This window comes from Salmo salar, chromosome 01 (assembly GCF_965601325.2).
Source record: "Salmo salar chromosome 01, fSalSal1, whole genome shotgun sequence".
NCBI classification, from domain to species: domain Eukaryota; kingdom Metazoa; phylum Chordata; class Actinopteri; order Salmoniformes; family Salmonidae; genus Salmo; species Salmo salar.
This window is the reverse complement of record NC_138291.1, coordinates 121,231,458-121,254,376: the sequence shown is the minus strand read 5'-3', so window position 1 is coordinate 121,254,376 and position 22,919 is coordinate 121,231,458. Positions and strand designations below refer to the sequence as shown.

The 22,919-nt window shown below is 46.1% G+C and overlaps 1 protein-coding gene across 1 annotated transcript in view; it reads right to left on the bottom strand.

The window, feature by feature from the left end:
- Positions 1–22,919, bottom strand: part of LOC106613696 (ryanodine receptor 2) — a 1,296,826-nt gene that overhangs the window by 916,057 nt on the left and 357,850 nt on the right. The window contains 2 exon segments of the mRNA XM_082973418.1: positions 5,060–5,243; positions 6,043–6,164. Of these exon segments, the coding sequence (XP_082829544.1) occupies positions 5,060–5,243; positions 6,043–6,164 (306 nt within the window).

The following is a 22,919-nucleotide window of genomic DNA, read 5'->3' as shown; positions in this document are numbered from 1 at the left end:
TATTTACATGGCCCTGTAGTAACACGTTGATATTTACATGGCCCTGTAGTAACACGTTGATATTTACATGGCCCTGTAGTAACACGTTGATATTTACATGGCCCTGTAGTAATACGTTGATATTTACATGGCCCTGTAGTAACACGTTGATATTTACATGGCCCTGTAGTAACACGTTGATATTTACATGACCCTGTAGTAACACGTTGATATTTACATGACCCTGTAGTAACACATTGATATTTACATGGCCTGTAGTAACATGTTGATATTTACATGGCCCTGTAGTAACACGTTGATATTTACATGTGTCCCTGTAGTAACACGTTGATATTTACATGGCCCTGTAGTAACGCGTTGATATTTACATGGCCTGTAGTAACACGTTGATATTTACATGGCCTTTAGAAACACGTTGATATTTACATGTTTCTGTAGTAACACGTTGATATTTACATGGCCCTGTAGTAACACATTGATATTTACATGGCCTGTAGTAACATGTTGATATTTACATGGCCCTGTAGTAACACGTTGATATTTACATGTGTCCCTGTAGTAACACGTTGATATTTACATGGCCCTGTAGTAACGCGTTGATATTTACATGGCCTGTAGTAACACGTTGATATTTACATGGCCCTGTAGTAACACGTTGATATTTACATGGCCTGTAGTAACACATTGATATTTACATGGCCTGTAGTAACATGTTGATATTTACATGGCCCTGTAGTAACACGTTGATATTTACATGGCCCTCTCGTAACACATTGATATTTACATGGCCCTGTAGTAACACGTTGATATTTACATGGCCCTGTAGTAACACGTTGATATTTACTTGGCCCTGTAGTAACACGTTGATATTTACATGACCCTGTAGTAACACGTTGATATTTACATGACCCTGTAGTAACACATTGATATTTACATGGCCTGTAGTAACATGTTGATATTTACATGGCCCTGTAGTAACACGTTGATATTTACATGTGTCCCTGTAGTAACGCGTTGATATTTACATGGCCCTGTAGTAACGCGTTGATATTTACATGGCCTGTAGTAACACGTTGATATTTACATGGCCCTGTAGTAACACGTTGATATTTACATGGCCTGTAGTAACACATTGATATTTACATGGCCTGTAGTAACATGTTGATATTTACATGGCCCTGTAGTAACACGTTGATATTTACATGGCCCTCTCGTAACACATTGATATTTACATGGCCCTGTAGTAACACGTTGATATTTACATGGCCCTGTAGTAACACGTTGATATTTACTTGGCCCTGTAGTAACACGTTGATATTTACATGGCCCTGTAGTAACACGTTGATATTTACATGGCCCTGTAGTAACACGTTGATATTTACATGGCCCTGTAGTAACACGTTGATATTTACATGGCCCTGTAGTAACATGTTTATATATACATGGCCTGTAGTAACACGTTGATATTTACATGGCCCTGTAGTAACACGTTGATATTTACATGGCCCTGTAGTAACACGTTGATATTTACATGTGTCCCTGTAGTAACACGTTGATATTTACATGTGTCCATGTAGTAACACGTTGATATTTACATGGCCTGTAGTAACACTTTGAAATTTACATGGCCCTGTAGTAACACGTTGATATTTACATGGCCCTGTAGTAATACGTTGATATTTACATGGCCCTGTAGTAACACGTTGATATTTACATGGCCCTGTAGTAACACGTTGATATTTACATGGCCCTGTAGTAACACGTTGATATTTACATGGCCCTGTAGTAACACGTTGATATTTACATGGCCCTGTAGTAATACGTTGATATTTACATGGCCCTGTAGTAACACGTTGATATTTACATGGCCCTGTAGTAACACGTTGATATTTACATGACCCTGTAGTAACACGTTGATATTTACATGACCCTGTAGTAACACATTGATATTTACATGGCCTGTAGTAACATGTTGATATTTACATGGCCCTGTAGTAACACGTTGATATTTACATGTGTCCCTGTAGTAACACGTTGATATTTACATGGCCCTGTAGTAACGCGTTGATATTTACATGGCCTGTAGTAACACGTTGATATTTACATGGCCTTTAGAAACACGTTGATATTTACATGTTTCTGTAGTAACACGTTGATATTTACATGGCCCTGTAGTAACACATTGATATTTACATGGCCTGTAGTAACATGTTGATATTTACATGGCCCTGTAGTAACACGTTGATATTTACATGTGTCCCTGTAGTAACACGTTGATATTTACATGGCCCTGTAGTAACGCGTTGATATTTACATGGCCTGTAGTAACACGTTGATATTTACATGGCCCTGTAGTAACACGTTGATATTTACATGGCCTGTAGTAACACATTGATATTTACATGGCCTGTAGTAACATGTTGATATTTACATGGCCCTGTAGTAACACGTTGATATTTACATGGCCCTCTCGTAACACATTGATATTTACATGGCCCTGTAGTAACACGTTGATATTTACATGGCCCTGTAGTAACACGTTGATATTTACTTGGCCCTGTAGTAACACATTGATATTTACATGGCCCTGTAGTAACACGTTGATATTTACATGGCCCTGTAGTAACACGTTGATATTTACATGGCCCTGTAGTAACACGTTGATATTTACATGGCCCTGTAGTAACATGTTTATATATACATGGCCTGTAGTAACACGTTGATATTTACATGGCCCTGTAGTAACACGTTGATATTTACATGGCCCTGTAGTAACACGTTGATATTTACATGTGTCCCTGTAGTAACACGTTGATATTTACATGTGTCCATGTAGTAACACGTTGATATTTACATGGCCTGTAGTAACACGTTGATATTTACATGGTGCTGTAGTAATACGTTGATATTTACATGGCCCTGTAGTAACACGTTGATATTTACATGGCCCTGTAGTAACACGTTGATATTTACATGGCCCTGTAGTAACACGTTGATATTTACATGGCCCTGTAGTAACACGTTGATATTTACATGGCCCTGTAGTAATACGTTGATATTTACATGGCCCTGTAGTAACACGTTGATATTTACATGGCCCTGTAGTAACACGTTGATATTTACATGACCCTGTAGTAACACGTTGATATTTACATGACCCTGTAGTAACACATTGATATTTACATGGCCTGTAGTAACATGTTGATATTTACATGGCCCTGTAGTAACACGTTGATATTTACATGTGTCCCTGTAGTAACACGTTGATATTTACATGGCCCTGTAGTAACGCGTTGATATTTACATGGCCTGTAGTAACACGTTGATATTTACATGGCCTTTAGAAACACGTTGATATTTACATGTTTCTGTAGTAACACGTTGATATTTACATGGCCCTGTAGTAACACGTTGATATTTACATGGCCCTGTAGTAACACGTTGATATTTACATGGCCCTGTAGTAACACGTTGATATTTACATGGCCCTGTAGTAACATGTTGATATTTACATGGCCCTGTAGTAACACGTTGATATTTACATGGCCTGTAGTAACACGTTGATATTTACATGGCCCTGTAGTAACACGTTGATATTTACATGGCCCTGTAGTAACACGTTGATATTTACATGGCCCTGTAGTAACACGTTGATATTTACATGGCCCTGTAGTAACACGTTGATATTTACATGGCCCTGTAGTAACACGTTGATACTTACATGGCCCTGTAGTAACACGTTGATATTTACATGGCCCTGTAGTAACACGTTGATATTTACATGTGGCCCTGTAGTAACTGTAGTAGCTTGGCGAATGTTTCGAGGCACTGTAAAAGCCATGAACAAGGCAAAAGCAGAGAAGTCTGGTCCCTGAACCATGACACTGATGAGACCTGAACGATACTGCACCGCTGACTTTAAATATGGAATTACAGAGCGGCGACGTCGAGGGTCAGGGCAGTCGATCCTCACAACACAACTAACCGTGGGAGAACTAGTATATTAAGTTAACGCCAGCTGATGCCTGGGGGGGACACCATCTGGTTCTCCAGTACTGCAGTAACACAGCTTAGTGTTTTACACCAGCTGGTGCCCTACACAGCACATCAGTACAGATGCTGTCTAACACTTCATTTAACAGGAGAGACGGAGAAACAGGGGGCGTGACCTGCAGTGTTATGACTGCTCTCTCTTCATTTAACAGGAGAGACGGAGAAACAGGGGGTGTGACCTGCAGTGTTATGACTGCTCTCTCTTCATTTAACAGGAGAGATGGAGAAACAGGGGTGTGACCTGCAGTGTTATGACTGCTCTCTCTTCATTTAACAGGAGAGACGGAGAAAGAAGGGGGTGTGATTTGCAGTGTTATGATTGCTCTCTCTTCATTTAACAGGAGAGACGTAGAAACAGGGGGTGTGACCTGCAGTGTTATGACTGCTCTCTCTTCATTTAACAGGAGAGACGGAGAAACAGGAGGGTGTGACCTGCAGTGTTATGACTGCTCTCTCTTCATTTAACAGGAGAGACGGAGAAAGAAGGGGGTGTGATTTGCAGTGTTATGACTGCTCTCTCTTCATTTAACAGGAGAGACGGAGAAACAGGGGGCGTGACCTGCAGTGTTATGACTGCTCTCTCTTCATTTAACAGGAGAGACGGAGAAACAGGAGGGTGTGACCTGCAGTGTTACGACTGCTCTCTCTTCATTTAACAGGAGAGACGGAGAAACAGGGGGCGTGACCTGCAGTGTTATGACTGCTCTCTCTTCATTTAACAGGAGAGACGGAGAAACAGGGGGCGTGACCTGCAGTGTTATGACTGCTCTCTCTTCATTTAACAGGAGAGATGGAGAAACAAGGGGGTGTGACCTGCAGTGTTATGACTGCTCTCTTGAGTGAAACACTAAAATAGCCCAGGACAGGAAGAAATGGAGGGACTTTATCAAGGCTTTACGCACCACTTGGCACGATGAGGCCTAAGTAAGTAAATGTTTTGTGTAGAAACTTCCCCTTGTCCCTGCTGATGTGGAATATAACCCCCAGCATGCTCTTTGTTCTCTACCTCTTCCTGGAAGAGGTTCTGTCGGTTCTTCAGGGCTCGGAGGCGGTTCTGTTTGTCCTCGTGCTCCAGATGCTCGTCAGGAGGCTGGAAGTAGCCAATCAGATCCTGCAGACTCAAACTGACCGACTCGATCGGCAGGTCGAGTGTCGAGGTCTTTCCTTTTTTACTGAGGGTGTCCAGACCCCTGGAACACACAGAGAGAGATGTTACGGAGGGTGTCCAGACCCCTGGAACACACAGAGAGAGAGAAGTTACTGAGGGTGTCCAGACCCCTGGAACACACACAGAGAGACGTTACTGAGGGTGTCCAGACCCCTGGAACACACAGAGAGAGAGAGAGACGTTATGGAGGGTGTCCAGACCCCTGGAACACACAGAGAGAGAGAAGTTACTGAGGGTGTCCAGACCCCTGGAACCCACAGAGAGAGAGAGAGACGTTACTGAGGGTGTCCAGACCCCTGGAACACACAGAGAGAGAGAAGTTACTGAGGGTGTCCAGACCCCTGGAACACACACAGAGAGAGAGAGAAGTTACTGAGGGTGTCCAGACCCCTGGAACACACAGAGAGAGAGAAGTTACTGAGGGTGTCCAGACCCCTGGAACACAGAGAGAGAGAGAGAGATGTTAAGGAGGGTGTCCAGACCCCTGGAACACAGAGAGAGAGAGAGACGTTATGGAGGGTGTCCAGACCCCTGGAACACACAGAGAGAAGAAGACGTTGTTAAGTCAGATATAAAGTGTCTCATTTCACATATTGATCCAACGGTTCAATTGATCTAACTTAAGTGGAATGTTAAGGTTTCCACAGGTACAAGCAATACATCATTCAGTGTAAAGAAGTAGTCAAGGTAGCAGTGTGTATGTAGGCAACTGTATGTGTGTGCTAGTGATAATCTGTCATTGAAATCTGGGTTTATCTTCTCTCAACAACCTTCTGGAAGGTGTGTCCCCATTGAGCTGTGCATGTAGTGTGTATCCCCACCTGATGAATCGGTTGAACAGGAAGACAGTACTGCGTATGACCCGTGCGGTGCGGGACTCCTCGTGCTGCGAGCGGGACAGGGTCAGCCCATCGTCCATGTGACCCTCGTGGTGCATGATGGCCTGAAACAGACACATTGTTGTCACGTTCTGCAGACACAGACAGAACGGGAGGTTTCTGACAATGTTAGCTTAGCATTGAGACAGAACGGGAGGTTTCTGACAATGTTAGCTTAGCATTGAGACAGAACGGGAGGTTTCTGACACTGTTAGCTTAGCATTGAGACAGAACGGGAGGTTTCTGACAATGTTAGCTTAGCATTGAGACAGAACGGGAGGTTTCTGACACTGTTAGCTTAGCATTGAGACAGAACGGGAGGTTTTCTGACACTGTTAGCTTAGCATTGAGACATAACGGGAGGTTTTCTGACACTGTTAGCTTAGCATTGAGACATAACGGGAGGTCTAACACACCATCTGATTCACAGGGACCTTGTTCATTTAATGAGCAGGTCCAAAGCCAAGCACAATACCTTAGATAACCCTTTATGGGTGGTAGACTTTAACCCGTTACGCTATACCTCAGATAACCCTTTATGGGTGGTAGACTGTAACCCGTTACGCTATACCTCAGATAACCCTTTATGGGTGGTAGACTGTAAACCGTTACGCTATACCTCAGATAACCCTTTATGGGTGGTAGACTGTAACCCGTTATGCTATACCTCAGATAACCCTTTATGGGTGGTAGACTGTAACCCGGTACGCTATACCTCAGATAACCCTTTATGGGTGGTAGACTGTAACCCGTTACGCTATACCTCAGATAACCCTTTATGGGTGGTAGACTGTAACCCGGTACGCTATACCTTTGATAACCCTTTATGGGTGGTAGACTGTAACCCGGTACGCTATACCTCAGATAACCCTTTATGGGTGGTAGGCTGTAACCCATTATGCTATACCTCAGGTAACCCTTTATGGGTGGTAGACTGTAACCCGGTACGCTATACCTCAGATAACCCTTTATGGGTGGTACAATGTAACCTGTTACGCTATACCTCAGATAACCCTTTATGGGTGGTAGACTGTAACCCATTACGCTATACCTCAGATAACCCTTTATGGGTGGTAGACTGTAACCCGGTACGCTATACCTCAGATAACCCTTTACCCATTACGCTATACCTCAGATAACCCTTTATGGGTGGAAGACTGTAACCCGGTACGCTATATCTCAAATAACCCTTTATGGGTGGTAGACTGTAACCCGTTACGCTATACCTCAGATAACCCTTTATGGGTGGCAGACTGTAACCCGTTACGCTATACCTCAGATAACCCTTTATGGGTGGTAGACTGTAACCCGGTACGCTATACCTCAGATAACCCTTTATTGGTGGTAGACTGTAACCCGTTACGCTATGCCTCAGATAACCCTTTATGGGTGGTAGACTGTAACCGGGTACGCTATACCTCAGATAACCCTTTATGGGTGGTAGACTGTATCCCGTTACTCTATATCTCAGATAACCCTTTATGGGTGGTAGACTGTAACCCGGTACGCTATACCTCAGATAACCCTTTATGGGTGGTAGACAATAACCTGTTACGCTATACCTCAGATAACCCTTTATGGGTGGTAGACTGTAACCCGTTACGCTATACCTCAGATAACCCTTTATGGGTGGTAGACTGTAAACCGTTACGCTATACCTCAGATAACCCTTTATGGGTGGTAGACTGTAACCCGTTATGCTATACCTCAGATAACCCTTTATGGGTGGTAGACTGTAACCCGGTACGCTATACCTCAGATAACCCTTTATGGGTGGTAGACTGTAACCCGTTACGCTATACCTCAGATAACCCTTTATGGGTGGTAGACTGTAACCCGGTACGCTATACCTTTGATAACCCTTTATGGGTGGTAGACTGTAACCCGGTACGCTATACCTCAGATAACCCTTTATGGGTGGTAGGCTGTAACCCATTATGCTATACCTCAGGTAACCCTTTATGGGTGGTAGACTGTAACCCGGTACGCTATACCTCAGATAACCCTTTATGGGTGGTACAATGTAACCTGTTACGCTATACCTCAGATAACCCTTTATGGGTGGTAGACTGTAACCCATTACGCTATACCTCAGATAACCCTTTATGGGTGGTAGACTGTAACCCGGTACGCTATACCTCAGATAACCCTTTACCCATTACGCTATACCTCAGATAACCCTTTATGGGTGGAAGACTGTAACCCGGTACGCTATATCTCAAATAACCCTTTATGGGTGGTAGACTGTAACCCGTTACGCTATACCTCAGATAACCCTTTATGGGTGGCAGACTGTAACCCGTTACGCTATACCTCAGATAACCCTTTATGGGTGGTAGACTGTAACCCGGTACGCTATACCTCAGATAACCCTTTATTGGTGGTAGACTGTAACCCGTTAGGCTATGCCTCAGATAACCCTTTATGGGTGGTAGACTGTAACCCGGTACGCTATACCTCAGATAACCCTTTATGGGTGGTAGACTGTAACCCGTTACGCTATACCTCAGATAACCCTTTATGGGTGGTAGACTGTAACCCGGTACGCTATACCTCAGATAACCCTTTATTGGTGGTAGACTGTAACCCGTTACGCTATGCCTCAGATAACCCTTTATGGGTGGTAGACTGTAACCCGGTACGCTATACCTCAGATAACCCTTTATGGGTGGTAGACTGTAACCCGTTACTCTATATCTCAGATAACCCTTTATGGGTGGTAGACTGTAACCCATTACGCTATACCTCAGATAACCCTTTATGGGTGGTAGACTGTAACCCGGTACGCTATACCTCAGATAACCCTTTATGGGTGGTAGACTGTAACCTGTTACGCTATACCTCAGATAACCCTTTATGGGTGGTAGACTGTAACCCGTTACGCTATACCTCAGATAACCCTTTATGGGTGGTAGACTGTAAACCGTTACGCTATACCTCAGATAACCCTTTATGGGTGGTAGACTGTAACCCGTTATGCTATACCTCAGATAACCCTTTATGGGTGGTAGACTGTAACCCGGTACGCTATACCTCAGATAACCCTTTATGGGTGGTAGACTGTAACCCGTTACGCTATACCTCAGATAACCCTTTATGGGTGGTAGACTGTAACCCGGTACGCTATACCTTTGATAACCCTTTATGGGTGGTAGACTGTAACCCGGTACGCTATACCTCAGATAACCCTTTATGGGTGGTAGGCTGTAACCCATTATGCTATACCTCAGGTAACCCTTTATGGGTGGTAGACTGTAACCCGGTACGCTATACCTCAGATAACCCTTTATGGGTGGTACAATGTAACCTGTTACGCTATACCTCAGATAACCCTTTATGGGTGGTAGACTGTAACCCATTACGCTATACCTCAGATAACCCTTTATGGGTGGTAGACTGTAACCCGGTACGCTATACCTCAGATAACCCTTTACCCATTACGCTATACCTCAGATAACCCTTTATGGGTGGAAGACTGTAACCCGGTACGCTATATCTCAAATAACCCTTTATGGGTGGTAGACTGTAACCCGTTACGCTATACCTCAGATAACCCTTTATGGGTGGCAGACTGTAACCCGTTACGCTATACCTCAGATAACCCTTTATGGGTGGTAGACTGTAACCCGGTACGCTATACCTCAGATAACCCTTTATTGGTGGTAGACTGTAACCCGTTACGCTATGCCTCAGATAACCCTTTATGGGTGGTAGACTGTAACCCGGTACGCTATACCTCAGATAACCCTTTATGGGTGGTAGACTGTAACCCGTTACTCTATATCTCAGATAACCCTTTATGGGTGGTAGACTGTAACCCATTACGCTATACCTCAGATAACCCTTTATGGGTGGTAGACTGTAACCCGGTACGCTATACCTCAGATAACCCTTTATGGGTGGTAGACTGTAACCTGTTACGCTATACCTCAGATAACCCTTTATGGGTGGTAGACTGTAACCCGGTACGCTATACCTCAGATAACCCATTATGGGTGGTAGACTTTAACCCATTACGCGATACCTCAGACAACCCTTTATGGGTGGTAGACTGTAACCCGGTACGCTATACCTCAGATAACCCTTTATGGGTGGTAGACTGTAACCTGTTACGCTATACCTCAGATAACCCTTTATGGGTGGTAGACTGTAACCCGGTACGCTATACCTCAGATAACCCATTATGGGTGGTAGACTTTAACCCATTACGCGATACCTCAGACAACCCTTTATGGGTGGTAGACTGTAACCCGGTACGCTATACCTCAGATAACCCTTTATGGGTGGTAGACTGTAACCCGTTACGCTATATCTCAGATAACCCTTTATGGGTGGTAGACTGTAACCCATTACGCTATACCTCAGATAACCATTTATGGGTGGTAGACTGTAACCCGTTACGCTATACCTCAGATAACCCTTTATGGGTGGTAGACTGTAACCCGGTACGCTATACCTCAGATAACACTTTATGGGTGGTAGACTGTAACCCGGTACGCTATACCTCAGATAACCCATTATGAGTGGTAGACTTTAACCCGTTACGCTATACCTCAGATAACCCTTTATGGGTGGTAGACTGTAACCCGGTACGCTATACCTCAGATAACCCTTTATGGGTGGTAGACTGTAACAAGGCTCAAGATTCAAGGCCTGGTTATTTCATGTTCATGAATGTTGAATTTTACCTAATGAAACCCATAGCGAGTGGGTTGGTAACTGTAACAAAAGGCCTACACGTTTAAGAGATGACATGTTACCCCAGGAAACCCAATAGGAGGTGGTTACTGTAGGAAGTATATACTTTACCCCAGGATACCCATTACGGGTACTAACTGTAGAAACAAGGTGGCTATATTCACATCAGGGGAATTTAGAGAAACAAGGTGGCTTTATTCCCATCAGGGGAATTTAGAGAAACAAGGTGGCTATATTCACATCAGAGGCATTTAGAGAAACAAGGTGGCTTTATTCACTTGAGGGGAATTTAGAGAAACAAGGTGGCTTTATTCACTTCAGGGGAATTTAGAGAAACAAGGTGGCTTTATTCACTTCAGGGGAATTTAGAGAAACAAGGTGGCTTTATTCACTTCAGGGGAATTTAGAGAAACAAGGTGGCTTTATTCACTTCAGGGGAATTTAGAGAAACAAGGTGGCTTTATTCAAATCAGAGGAATTTAGAGAAACAATGTGGCTTTATTCACTTCAGGGGAATTTAGAGAAACAAGGTGGCTATATTCACATCAGAGGAATTTAGAGAAACAAGGTGGCTTTATTCACTTCAGGGGAATTTAGAGAAACAAGGTGGCTTTATTCCCATCAGGGGAATTTAGAGAAACAAGGTGGCTTTATTCCCATCAGGGGAATTTAGAGAAACAAGGTGGCTATATTCACATCAGAGGCATTTAGAGAAACAAGGTGGCTTTATTCACTTCAGGGGAATTTAGAGAAACAAGGTGGCTTTATTCACTTGAGGGGAATTTAGAGAAACAAGGTGGCTTTATTCACTTGAGGGGAATTTAGAGAAACAAGGTGGCTTTATTCACTTCAGGGGAATTTAGAGAAACAAGGTGGCTTTATTCACTTCAGGGGAATTTAGAGAAACAAGGTGGCTTTATTCACTTCAGGGGAATTTAGAGAAACAAGGTGGCTTTATTCAAATCAGAGGAATTTAGAGAAACAAGGTGGCTTTATTCACTTCAGGGGAATTTAGAGAAACAAGGTGGCTATATTCACATCAGAGGAATTTAGAGAAACAAGGTGGCTTTATTCACTTCAGGGGAATTTAGAGAAACAAGGTGGCTTTATTCACGTCAGGGGAATTTAGCGAAACAAGGTGGCTATATTCACATCAGGGGAATTTAGCGAAACAAGGTTGCTATTTAGCGAATAGTGTCAGCCTATTTACAATGCACTTCCTTGTTATTGCATTTTCATTTAGGTTTCCGTGTGTTGCACTTTCATTCAGTAGCGTCTATGAATCACGTGATTATTATATTAAGGTATTATTGTATGAAAGTGTGTAGACTTATTTAACATGTATGTAGTTCTGTGCTTGTGATGTACTTATGTAGTAATGTTCCGTATTATGTCACATTTAAGGATTTTGTTTTGGACCCCAGGAAGAGTATTTGCTGCTTTAGCAGAAACTAATGAGGGATGCTAATAAAAATACTAAAATACTGATACAGAATAGGAGCTCTCTCTGTTCTGACACAGTTAGCTTAGCATAATGCTAATGGTTTTATTCATCAGAATGAGTGTGTTTCAGACACTGTTAGCTTAGCATAATGCTAACGGTTTTATTCATCAGAATGAGTGTGTTTCTGACACTGTTAGCTTAGCATAATGCTAATGGTTTTATTCATCAGAATGAGTGTGTTTCTGACACTGTTAGCTTAGCATAATGCTAATGGTTTTATTAATCAGAATGAGTGTGTTTCTGACACTGTAAGCTTAGCATAATGCTAATGGTTTTATTCATCAGAATGAGTGTGTTTCTGACACTGTTAGCTTAGCATAATGGCTACACCCAAAACATCATTACACCACACTACAAATTCACACGACTTCAGAGGTTAAACTGAACCTCTCTCATCAGAACATGTCCCTCACTGAAAACCCATCTTGCTGAATGATAAATGTCACATCCGCAAACAGGGAGACAGAACGAATGGCTCTTTGACACTGTTAGCTTAGCATAATGCTAATGGTTTTATTCATCAGAATGAGTGTGTTTCTGACACTGTTAGCTTAGCATAATGCTAATGGTTTTATTCGTCAGAATGAGTGTGTTTCAGACACTGTTAGCTTAACCTAATGGCTTTAATTATATGATAAGCGTAGCTTAATGGTTTTATTCCAGCGAGACGGCCTGGAGCTGATTGAGAAGAGCTCGTTAGAAAGACATTTATAAAACTCTGTGAGTCATAACTGATCCTGCTGGATGCCGGCATGCCAGTCGACAGGCTGAGGAAACCGTGGAGACATGCTGAGCTGAGACCAGACAACTTCTCCTGGGGACTAGGCTGGGTCCTACAGTATCCTCTCTATAGACTACATAACTTCTCCTGGGGACCAGGCTGGGTCCTACAGTATCCTCTCTAGATAACTTCTCCTGGGGACCAGACTGGGTCCTACAGTATCCTCTCTATAGACTAGATAACTTCTCCTGGGGACCAGGCTGGGTCCTACAGTATCCTCTCTAGATAACTTCTCCTGGGGACCAGGCTGGGTCCTACAGTATCCTCTCTATAGACCAGACAACTTCTCCTGGGGACCATGCTGGGTCCTACAGTATCCTCTCTATAGACTAGACAACTTCTCTTGGGGACCAGGCTGGGTCCTACCGTATCCTCTCTATAGACTAGATAACTTCTCCTGGGGACCAGGCTGGGTCCTACAGTATCCGCTCTATAGACTAGATAATGTCGCCTGGGGACCAGGCTGGGTCCTACAGTATCCTCTCTAGATAACTTCTCCTGGGGACCAGGCTGGGTCCTACAGTATCCTCTCTATAGACTAGATAACTTCTCCTGGGGACCAGGCTGGGTCCAACAGTATCCTCTCTATAGACCAGACAACTTCTCCTGGGAACCAGGCTGGGTCCTGCAGTATCCTCTCTATAGACTAGACAATTTCTCCTGGGGACCAGGCTGGGTCCTACAGTATCCTCTCTATAGACTAGATAACTTCTCCTGGGGACCAGGCTGTGTCCTACAGTATCCTCTCTATAGACTAGATAACTTCTCCTGGGGACCAGGCTGGGTCCTACAGTATCCTCTCTAGATAACTTCTCCTGGGAACCAGGCTGGGTCCCACAGTACAGTATCCTCTCTAGATAACTTCACCTGGGGACCAGGCTGGGTCCTACAGTATCCTCTCTATAGACCAGATAACTTCTCCTGGTGACCAGGCTGGGTCCTACAGTATCCTCTCTATAGACTAGATAACTTCTCCTGGGGACCAGGCTGGGTCCTACAGTATCCTCTCTATAGACTAGATAACTTCTCCTGGGGACCAGGCTGGGTCCTACAGTATCCTCTCTATAGACTAGATAACTTCTCCTGGGGACCAGGCTGGGTCCTACAGTATCCTCTCTAGATAACTTCACCTGGGGACCAGGCTGGGTCCTACAGTATCCTCTCTATAGACCAGATAACTTCTCCTGGGGACCATGCTGGGTCCTACAGTATCCTCTCTATAGACTACATAACTTCTCCTGGGTACCAGGCTGGGTCCTACAGTATCCTCTCTATAGACTAGATAACTTCTCCTGGGGACCAGGCTGGGTCCTACAGTATCCTCTCTAGATAACTTCTCCTGGGGACCAGGCTGGGTCCTACAGTATCCTCTCTAGATAACTTCTCCTGGGGACCAGGCTGGGTCCTACAGTATCCTCTCTATAGACTAGATAACTTCTCCTGGGGACCAGGCTGGGTCCTACAGTATCCTCTCTATAGACCAGACAACTTCTCCTGGGGACCAGGCTGGGTGCTACAGTATCCTCTCTAAAGACTCGATAACTTCTCCTGGGGACCAGGCTGGGTCCTACAGTATCCTCTCTATAGACTAGATAACTTCTCCTGGGGACCAGGCAGGGTCCTACAGTATCCTCTCTAGATAACTTCTCCTGAGGACCAGGCTGGGTCCTACAGTATCCTCTCTATAGACTAGATAACTTCTCCAGGGGACCAGGCTGGGTCCTACAGTATCCTCTCTATAGACTAGATAACTTCTCCTGGGGACCAGGCTTGGTCCTACAGTATCCTCTCTATAGACTAGATAACTTCTCCAGGGGACCAGGCTGGGTCCTACAGTATCCTTTCTATAGACTAGATTACTTCTCCTGGGGACCAGGCTGGGTCCAACAGTATCCTCTCTATAGACTAGATAACTTCTCCTGGGGACCAGGCAGGGTCCTACAGTATCCTCTCTAGATAACTTCTCCTGAGGACCAGGCTGGGTCCTACAGTATCCTCTCTATAGACTAGATAACTTCTCCAGGGGACCAGGCTGGGTCCTACAGTATCCTCTCTATAGACTAGATAACTTCTCCTGGGGACCAGGCTTGGTCCTACAGTATCCTCTCTATAGACTAGATAACTTCTCCTGGGGACCAGGCTGGGTCCTACAGTATCCTCTCTATAGACCAGACAACTTCTCCTGGGGACCAGGCTGGGTCCTACAGTATCCTCTCTAGATAACTTCTCCTGGGGACCAGGCTGGGTCCCACAGTATCCTCTCTAGATAACTTCTCCTGGGGACCAGGCTGGGTCCTACAGTATCCTCTCTATAGACTAGATAACTTCTCCTGGGGACCAGGCAGGGTCCTACAGTATTCTCCCTAGATAAATTCTCCTGGGGACCAGGCTGGGTCCTACAGTATCCTCTCTATAGACTAGATAACTTCTCCTGGGGACCAGGCTGGGTCCTACAGTAATCTCGCTATAGACTAGATAACTTCTCCTGGGGAACAGGCTGGGTCCTACAGTATCCTCTCTATAGACTAGATAACTTCTCCTGGGGACCAGGCTGGGTCCTACAGTATCCTCTCTATAGACTAGATAACTTCTCCAGGCGACCAGGCTGGGTCCTACAGTATCCTCTCTATAGACTAGATAACTTCTCCTGGGGACCAGGCTGGGTCCTACAGTATCCTCTCTATAGACTAGATAACTTCTCCAGGGGACCAGGCTGGGTCCTACAGTATCCTCTCTATAGACTAGATGACTTCTCCTGGGGACCAGGCTGGGTCCAACAGTATCCTCTCTATAGACTAGATAACTTCTCCTGGGGACCAGGCTGGGTCCTACAGTATCCTCTCTAGATAACTTCACCTGGGGACCAGGCTGGGTCCTACAATATCCTCTCTATAGACCAGATAACTTCTCCTGGGGACCATGCTGGGTCCTACAGTATCCTCTCTATAGACTACATAACTTCTCCTGGGTACCAGGCTGGGTCCTACAGTATCCTCTCTATAGACTAGATAACTTCTCCTGGGGACCAGGCTGGGTCCTACAGTATCCTCTCTAGATAACTTCTCCTGGGGACCAGGCTGGGTCCTACAGTATCCTCTCTATAGACTACATAACTTCTCCTGGGGACCAGGCTGGGTCCTACAGTATCCTCTCTATAGACTAGATAACTTCTCCTGGGGACCAGGCTGGGTCCTACAGTATCCTCTCTATAGACTAGATAACTTCTCCTGGGGACCAGGCTCGGTCCAACAGTATCCTCTCTATAGACTAGATAACTTCTCCGGGGGACCAGACTGGGTCCTACTGTATCCTCTCTAGATAACTTCTCCTGAGGACCAGGCTGGGTCCTACAGTATCCTCTCTATAGTCTAGATAACTTCTCCTGGGGACCAGGCTGGGTGCTACAGTATCCTCTCTATAGACTAGATAACTTCTCCTGGGGACCAGGCTGGGTCCTACAGTATCCTCTCTATAGACTAGATAACTTCTCCTGGGGACCAGGCTGGGTCCTACAGTATCCTCTCTACATAACTTCTCCTTGGGACGAGGCTGGGTCCTACAGTATCCTCTCTATAGACTAGATAACTTCTCCTGGGGACCAGGCAGGGTCCTACAGTATCCTCTCTAGATAAATTCTCCAGGGGACCAGGCTGGGTCCTACAGTATCCTCTCTATAGACTAGATAACTTCTCCTGGGGACCAGGCTTGGTCCTACAGTATCCTCTCTATAGACTAGATAACTTCTCCAGGGGACCAGGCTGGGTCCTACAGTATCCTCTCTATAGACTAGATTACTTCTCCTGGGGACCAGGCTGGGTCCAACAGTATCCTCTCTATAGACTAGATAACTTCTCCTGGGGACCAGGCTGGGTCCTACAGTATCCTCTCTACATAACTTCTCCTTGGGACGAGGCTGGGTCCTACAGTATCCTCTCTATAGACTAGATAACTTCTCCTGGGGACCAGGCAGGGTCCTACAGTATCCTCTCTAGATAAATTCTCCAGGGGACCAGGCTGGGTCCTACAGTATCCTCTCTATAGACTAGATAACTTCTCCTGGGGACCAGGCTTGGTCCTACAGTATCCTCTCTATAGACTAGATAACTTCTCCAGGGGACCAGGCTGGGTCCTACAGTATCCTCTCTATAGACTAGATTACTTCTCCTGGGGACCAGGCTGGGTCCAACAGTATCCTCTCTATAGACTAGATAACTTCTCCTGGGGACCAGCCAGGGTCCTACAGTATCCTCTCTAGATAACTTCATCTGGGGACCAGGCTGGGTCCTACAGTATCCTCTCTATAGACCAGATAACTTCTCCTGGGGACCATGCTGGGGCCTACAGTATCCTCTCTATAGACTACATAACTTCTCCTGGGTACCAGGCTGGGTCCTACAGTATCCTCTCTATAGACTAGATAACTTCTCCTGGGGACCAGGCTGGGTCCTACAGTATCCTCTCTATAGACCAGACAACTTCTCCTGGGGACCAGGCTGGGTCCTACAGTATCCTCTCTATAGACTAGACAACTTCTACTGGGGACCAGGCTGGGTCCTACAGTATCCTCTCTATAGACTAGATAACTTCTCCTGGGGACCAGCCTGTGTCCTACAGTATCCTCTCTATAGACTAGATAACTTCTCCTGGGGACCAGGCTGGGTCCTAAAGTATCCTCTCTAGATAACTTCTCCTGGGGACCAGGCTGGGTCCCACAGTATCCTCTCTAGATAACTTCTCCTGGGGACCAGGCTGGGTCCTACAGTATCCTCTCTATAGACTAGATAACTTCTCCTGGGGACCAGGCAGGGTCCTACAGTATTCTCCCTAGATAAATTCTCCTGGGGACCAGGCTGGGTCCTACAGTATCCTCTCTATAGACTAGATAACTTCTCCTGGGGACCAGGCTGGGTCCTACAGTAATCTCTCTATAGACTAGATAACTTCTCCTGGGGAACAGGCTGGGTCCTACAGTATCCTCTCTATAGACTAGATAACTTCTCCTGGGGACCAGGCTGGGTCCTACAGTATCCTCTCTATAGACTAGATAACTTCTCCAGGCGACCAGGTTGGGTCCTACAGTATCCTCTCTATAGACTAGATAACTTCTCCTGGGGACCAGGCTGGGTCCTACAGTATCCTCTCTATAGACTAGATAACTTCTCCAGCGGACCAGGCTGGGTCCTACAGTATCCTCTCTATAGACTAGATGACTTCTCCTGGGGACCAGGCTGGGTCCAACAGTATCCTCTCTGTAGACTAGATAACTTCTCCAGGGGACCAGGCTGGGTCCTACAGTATCCTCTCTATAGACTAGATTACTTCTCCTGGGGACCAGGCTGGGTCCAACAGTATCCTCTCTATAGACTAGATAACTTCTCCTGGGGACCAGCCTGGGTCCTACAGTATCCTCTCTAGATAACTTCACCTGGGGACCAGGCTGGGTCCTACAGTATCCTCTCTATAGACCAGATAACTTCTCCTGGGGACCATGCTGGGTCCTACAGTATCCTCTCTATAGACTACATAACTTCTCCTGGGTACCAGGCTGGGTCCTACAGTATCCTGTCTATAGACTAGATAACTTCTCCTGGGGACCAGGCTGGGTCCTACAGTATCCTCTCTAGATAACTTATCCTGGGGACCAGGCTGGGTCCTACAGTATCCTCTCTATAGACTACATTACTTCTCCTGGGGACCAGGCTGGGTCCTACAGTATCCTCTCTATAGACTAGATAACTTCTCCTGGGGACCAGGCTGGGTCCTACAGTATCCTCAATATAGACTAGATAACTTCTCCTGGGGACCAGGCTCGGTCCAACAGTATCCTCTCTATAGACTAGATAACTTCTCCGGGGGACCAGACTGGGTCCTACTGTATCCTCTCTAGATAACTTCTCCTGAGGACCAGGCTGGGTCCTACAGTATCCTCTCTATAGTCTAGATAACTTCTCCTGGGGACCAGGCTGGGTCCTACAGTATCCTCTCTATAGACTAGATAACTTCTCCTGGGGACCAGGCTGGGTCGTACAGTATCCTCTCTATAGACTAGATAACTTCTCCTGGGGACCAGGCTGGGTCCTACAGTATCCTCTCTACATAACTTCTCCTTGGGACCAGGCTGGGTCCTACAGTATCCTCTCTATAGACTAGATAACTTCTCCTGGGGACCAGGCAGGGTCCTACAGTATCCTCTCTAGATAAATTCTCCTGGGGACCAGGCTGGGTCCTACAGTATCCTCTCTATAGACTAGATAACTTCTCCTGGGGACCAGGCTGGGTCCTACAGTATCCTCTCTAGATAACTTCTCCTGGGGACCAGGCTGGGTCCTACAGTATCCTCTCTATAGACTACATAACTTCTCCTGGGGACCAGGCTGGGTCCTACAGTATCCTCTCTATAGACTAGATAACTTCCCCTGGGGACCAGGCTGGGTCCTACAGTATCCTCTCTATAGACTAGATAACTTCTCCTGGGGACCAGGCTCGGTCCAACAGTATCCTCTCTATAGACTAGATAACTTCTCCGGGGGACCAGACTGGGTCCTACTGTATCCTCTCTAGATAACATCTCCTGAGGACCAGGCTGGGTCCTACAGTATCCTCTCTATAGTCTAGATAACTTCTCCTGGGGACCAGGCTGGGTCCTACAGTATCCTCTCTATAGACTAGATAACTTCTCCTGGGGACCAGGCTGGGTCCTACAGTATCCTCTCTATAGACTAGATAACTTCTCCTGGGGACCAGGCTGGGTCCTACAGTATCCTCTCTACATAACTTCTCCTTGGGACCAGGCTGGGTCCTACAGTATCCTCTCTATAGACTAGATAACTTCTCCTGGGGACCAGGCTGTGTCCTACAGTATCCTCTCTATAGACTAGATAACTTCTCATGGGGACCAGGCTGGGTCCTACAGTATCCTCTCTAGATAACTTCTCCTGGGGACCAGGCTGGGTCACACAGTATCCTCTCTAGATAACTTCTCCTGGGGACCAGATTAGGTCCTACAGTATCCTCTCTATAGATAACTTCTCCTGGGGACCAGGCTGGGTCCTACAGTATCCTCTCTAGATAACTTCTCCTGGGGACCAGGCTGGGTCCTACAGTATCCTCTCTATAGACTAGATAACTTCTCCTGGGGACCAGATTAGGTCCTACAGTATCCTCTCTATAGATAACTTCTCCTGGGGACCAGGCTGGGTCCTACAGTATCCTCTCTAGATAACTTCTCCTGGGGACCAGGCTGGGTCACACAGTATCCTCTCTAGATAACTTCTCCTGGGGACCAGATTAGGTCCTACAGTATCCTCTCTATAGATAACTTCTCCTGGGGACCAGGCTGGGTCCTACAGTATCCTCTCTAGATAAATTCTCCAGGGGACCAGGCTGGGTCCTACAGTATCCTCTCTATAGACTAGATAACTTCTCCTGGGGACCAGGCTTGGTCCTACAGTATCCTCTCTATAGACTAGATAACTTCTCCAGGGGACCAGGCTGGGTCCTACAGTATCCTCTCTATAGACTAGATTACTTCTCCTGGGGACCAGGCTGGGTCCAACAGTATCCTCTCTATAGACTAGATAACTTCTCCTGGGGACCAGCCTGGGTCCTACAGTATCCTCTCTAGATAACTTCATCTGGGGACCAGGCTGGGTCCTACAGTATCCTCTCTATAGACCAGATAACTTCTCCTGGGGACCATGCTGGGGCCTACAGTATCCTCTCTATAGACTACATAACTTCTCCTGGGTACCAGGCTGGGTCCTACAGTATCCTCTCTATAGACTAGATAACTTCTCCTGGGGACCAGGCTGGGTCCTACAGTATCCTCTCTATAGACCAGACAACTTCTCCTGGGGACCAGGCTGGGTCCTACAGTATCCTCTCTATAGACTAGACAACTTCTACTGGGGACCAGGCTGGGTCCTACAGTATCCTCTCTATAGACTAGATAACTTCTCCTGGGGACCAGCCTGTGTCCTACAGTATCCTCTCTATAGACTAGATAACTTCTCCTGGGGACCAGGCTGGGTCCTAAAGTATCCTCTCTAGATAACTTCTCCTGGGGACCAGGCTGGGTCCCACAGTATCCTCTCTAGATAACTTCTCCTGGGGACCAGGCTGGGTCCTACAGTATCCTCTCTATAGACTAGATAACTTCTCCTGGGGACCAGGCAGGGTCCTACAGTATTCTCCCTAGATAAATTCTCCTGGGGACCAGGCTGGGTCCTACAGTATCCTCTCTATAGACTAGATAACTTCTCCTGGGGACCAGGCTGGGTCCTACAGTAATCTCTCTATAGACTAGATAACTTCTCCTGGGGAACAGGCTGGGTCCTACAGTATCCTCTCTATAGACTAGATAACTTCTCCTGGGGACCAGGCTGGGTCCTACAGTATCCTCTCTATAGACTAGATAACTTCTCCAGGCGACCAGGTTGGGTCCTACAGTATCCTCTCTATAGACTAGATAACTTCTCCTGGGGACCAGGCTGGGTCCTACAGTATCCTCTCTATAGACTAGATAACTTCTCCAGCGGACCAGGCTGGGTCCTACAGTATCCTCTCTATAGACTAGATGACTTCTCCTGGGGACCAGGCTGGGTCCAACAGTATCCTCTCTGTAGACTAGATAACTTCTCCAGGGGACCAGGCTGGGTCCTACAGTATCCTCTCTATAGACTAGATTACTTCTCCTGGGGACCAGGCTGGGTCCAACAGTATCCTCTCTATAGACTAGATAACTTCTCCTGGGGACCAGCCTGGGTCCTACAGTATCCTCTCTAGATAACTTCACCTGGGGACCAGGCTGGGTCCTACAGTATCCTCTCTATAGACCAGATAACTTCTCCTGGGGACCATGCTGGGTCCTACAGTATCCTCTCTATAGACTACATAACTTCTCCTGGGTACCAGGCTGGGTCCTACAGTATCCTGTCTATAGACTAGATAACTTCTCCTGGGGACCAGGCTGGGTCCTACAGTATCCTCTCTAGATAACTTATCCTGGGGACCAGGCTGGGTCCTACAGTATCCTCTCTATAGACTACATTACTTCTCCTGGGGACCAGGCTGGGTCCTACAGTATCCTCTCTATAGACTAGATAACTTCTCCTGGGGACCAGGCTGGGTCCTACAGTATCCTCAATATAGACTAGATAACTTCTCCTGGGGACCAGGCTCGGTCCAACAGTATCCTCTCTATAGACTAGATAACTTCTCCGGGGGACCAGACTGGGTCCTACTGTATCCTCTCTAGATAACTTCTCCTGAGGACCAGGCTGGGTCCTACAGTATCCTCTCTATAGTCTAGATAACTTCTCCTGGGGACCAGGCTGGGTCCTACAGTATCCTCTCTATAGACTAGATAACTTCTCCTGGGGACCAGGCTGGGTCGTACAGTATCCTCTCTATAGACTAGATAACTTCTCCTGGGGACCAGGCTGGGTCCTACAGTATCCTCTCTACATAACTTCTCCTTGGGACCAGGCTGGGTCCTACAGTATCCTCTCTATAGACTAGATAACTTCTCCTGGGGACCAGGCTGTGTCCTACAGTATCCTCTCTATAGACTAGATAACTTCTCATGGGGACCAGGCTGGGTCCTACAGTATCCTCTCTAGATAACTTCTCCTGGGGACCAGGCTGGGTCACACAGTATCCTCTCTAGATAACTTCTCCTGGGGACCAGATTAGGTCCTACAGTATCCTCTCTATAGATAACTTCTCCTGGGGACCAGGCTGGGTCCTACAGTATCCTCTCTAGATAACTTCTCCTGGGGACCAGGCTGGGTCCTACAGTATCCTCTCTATAGACTAGATAACTTCTCCTGGGGACCA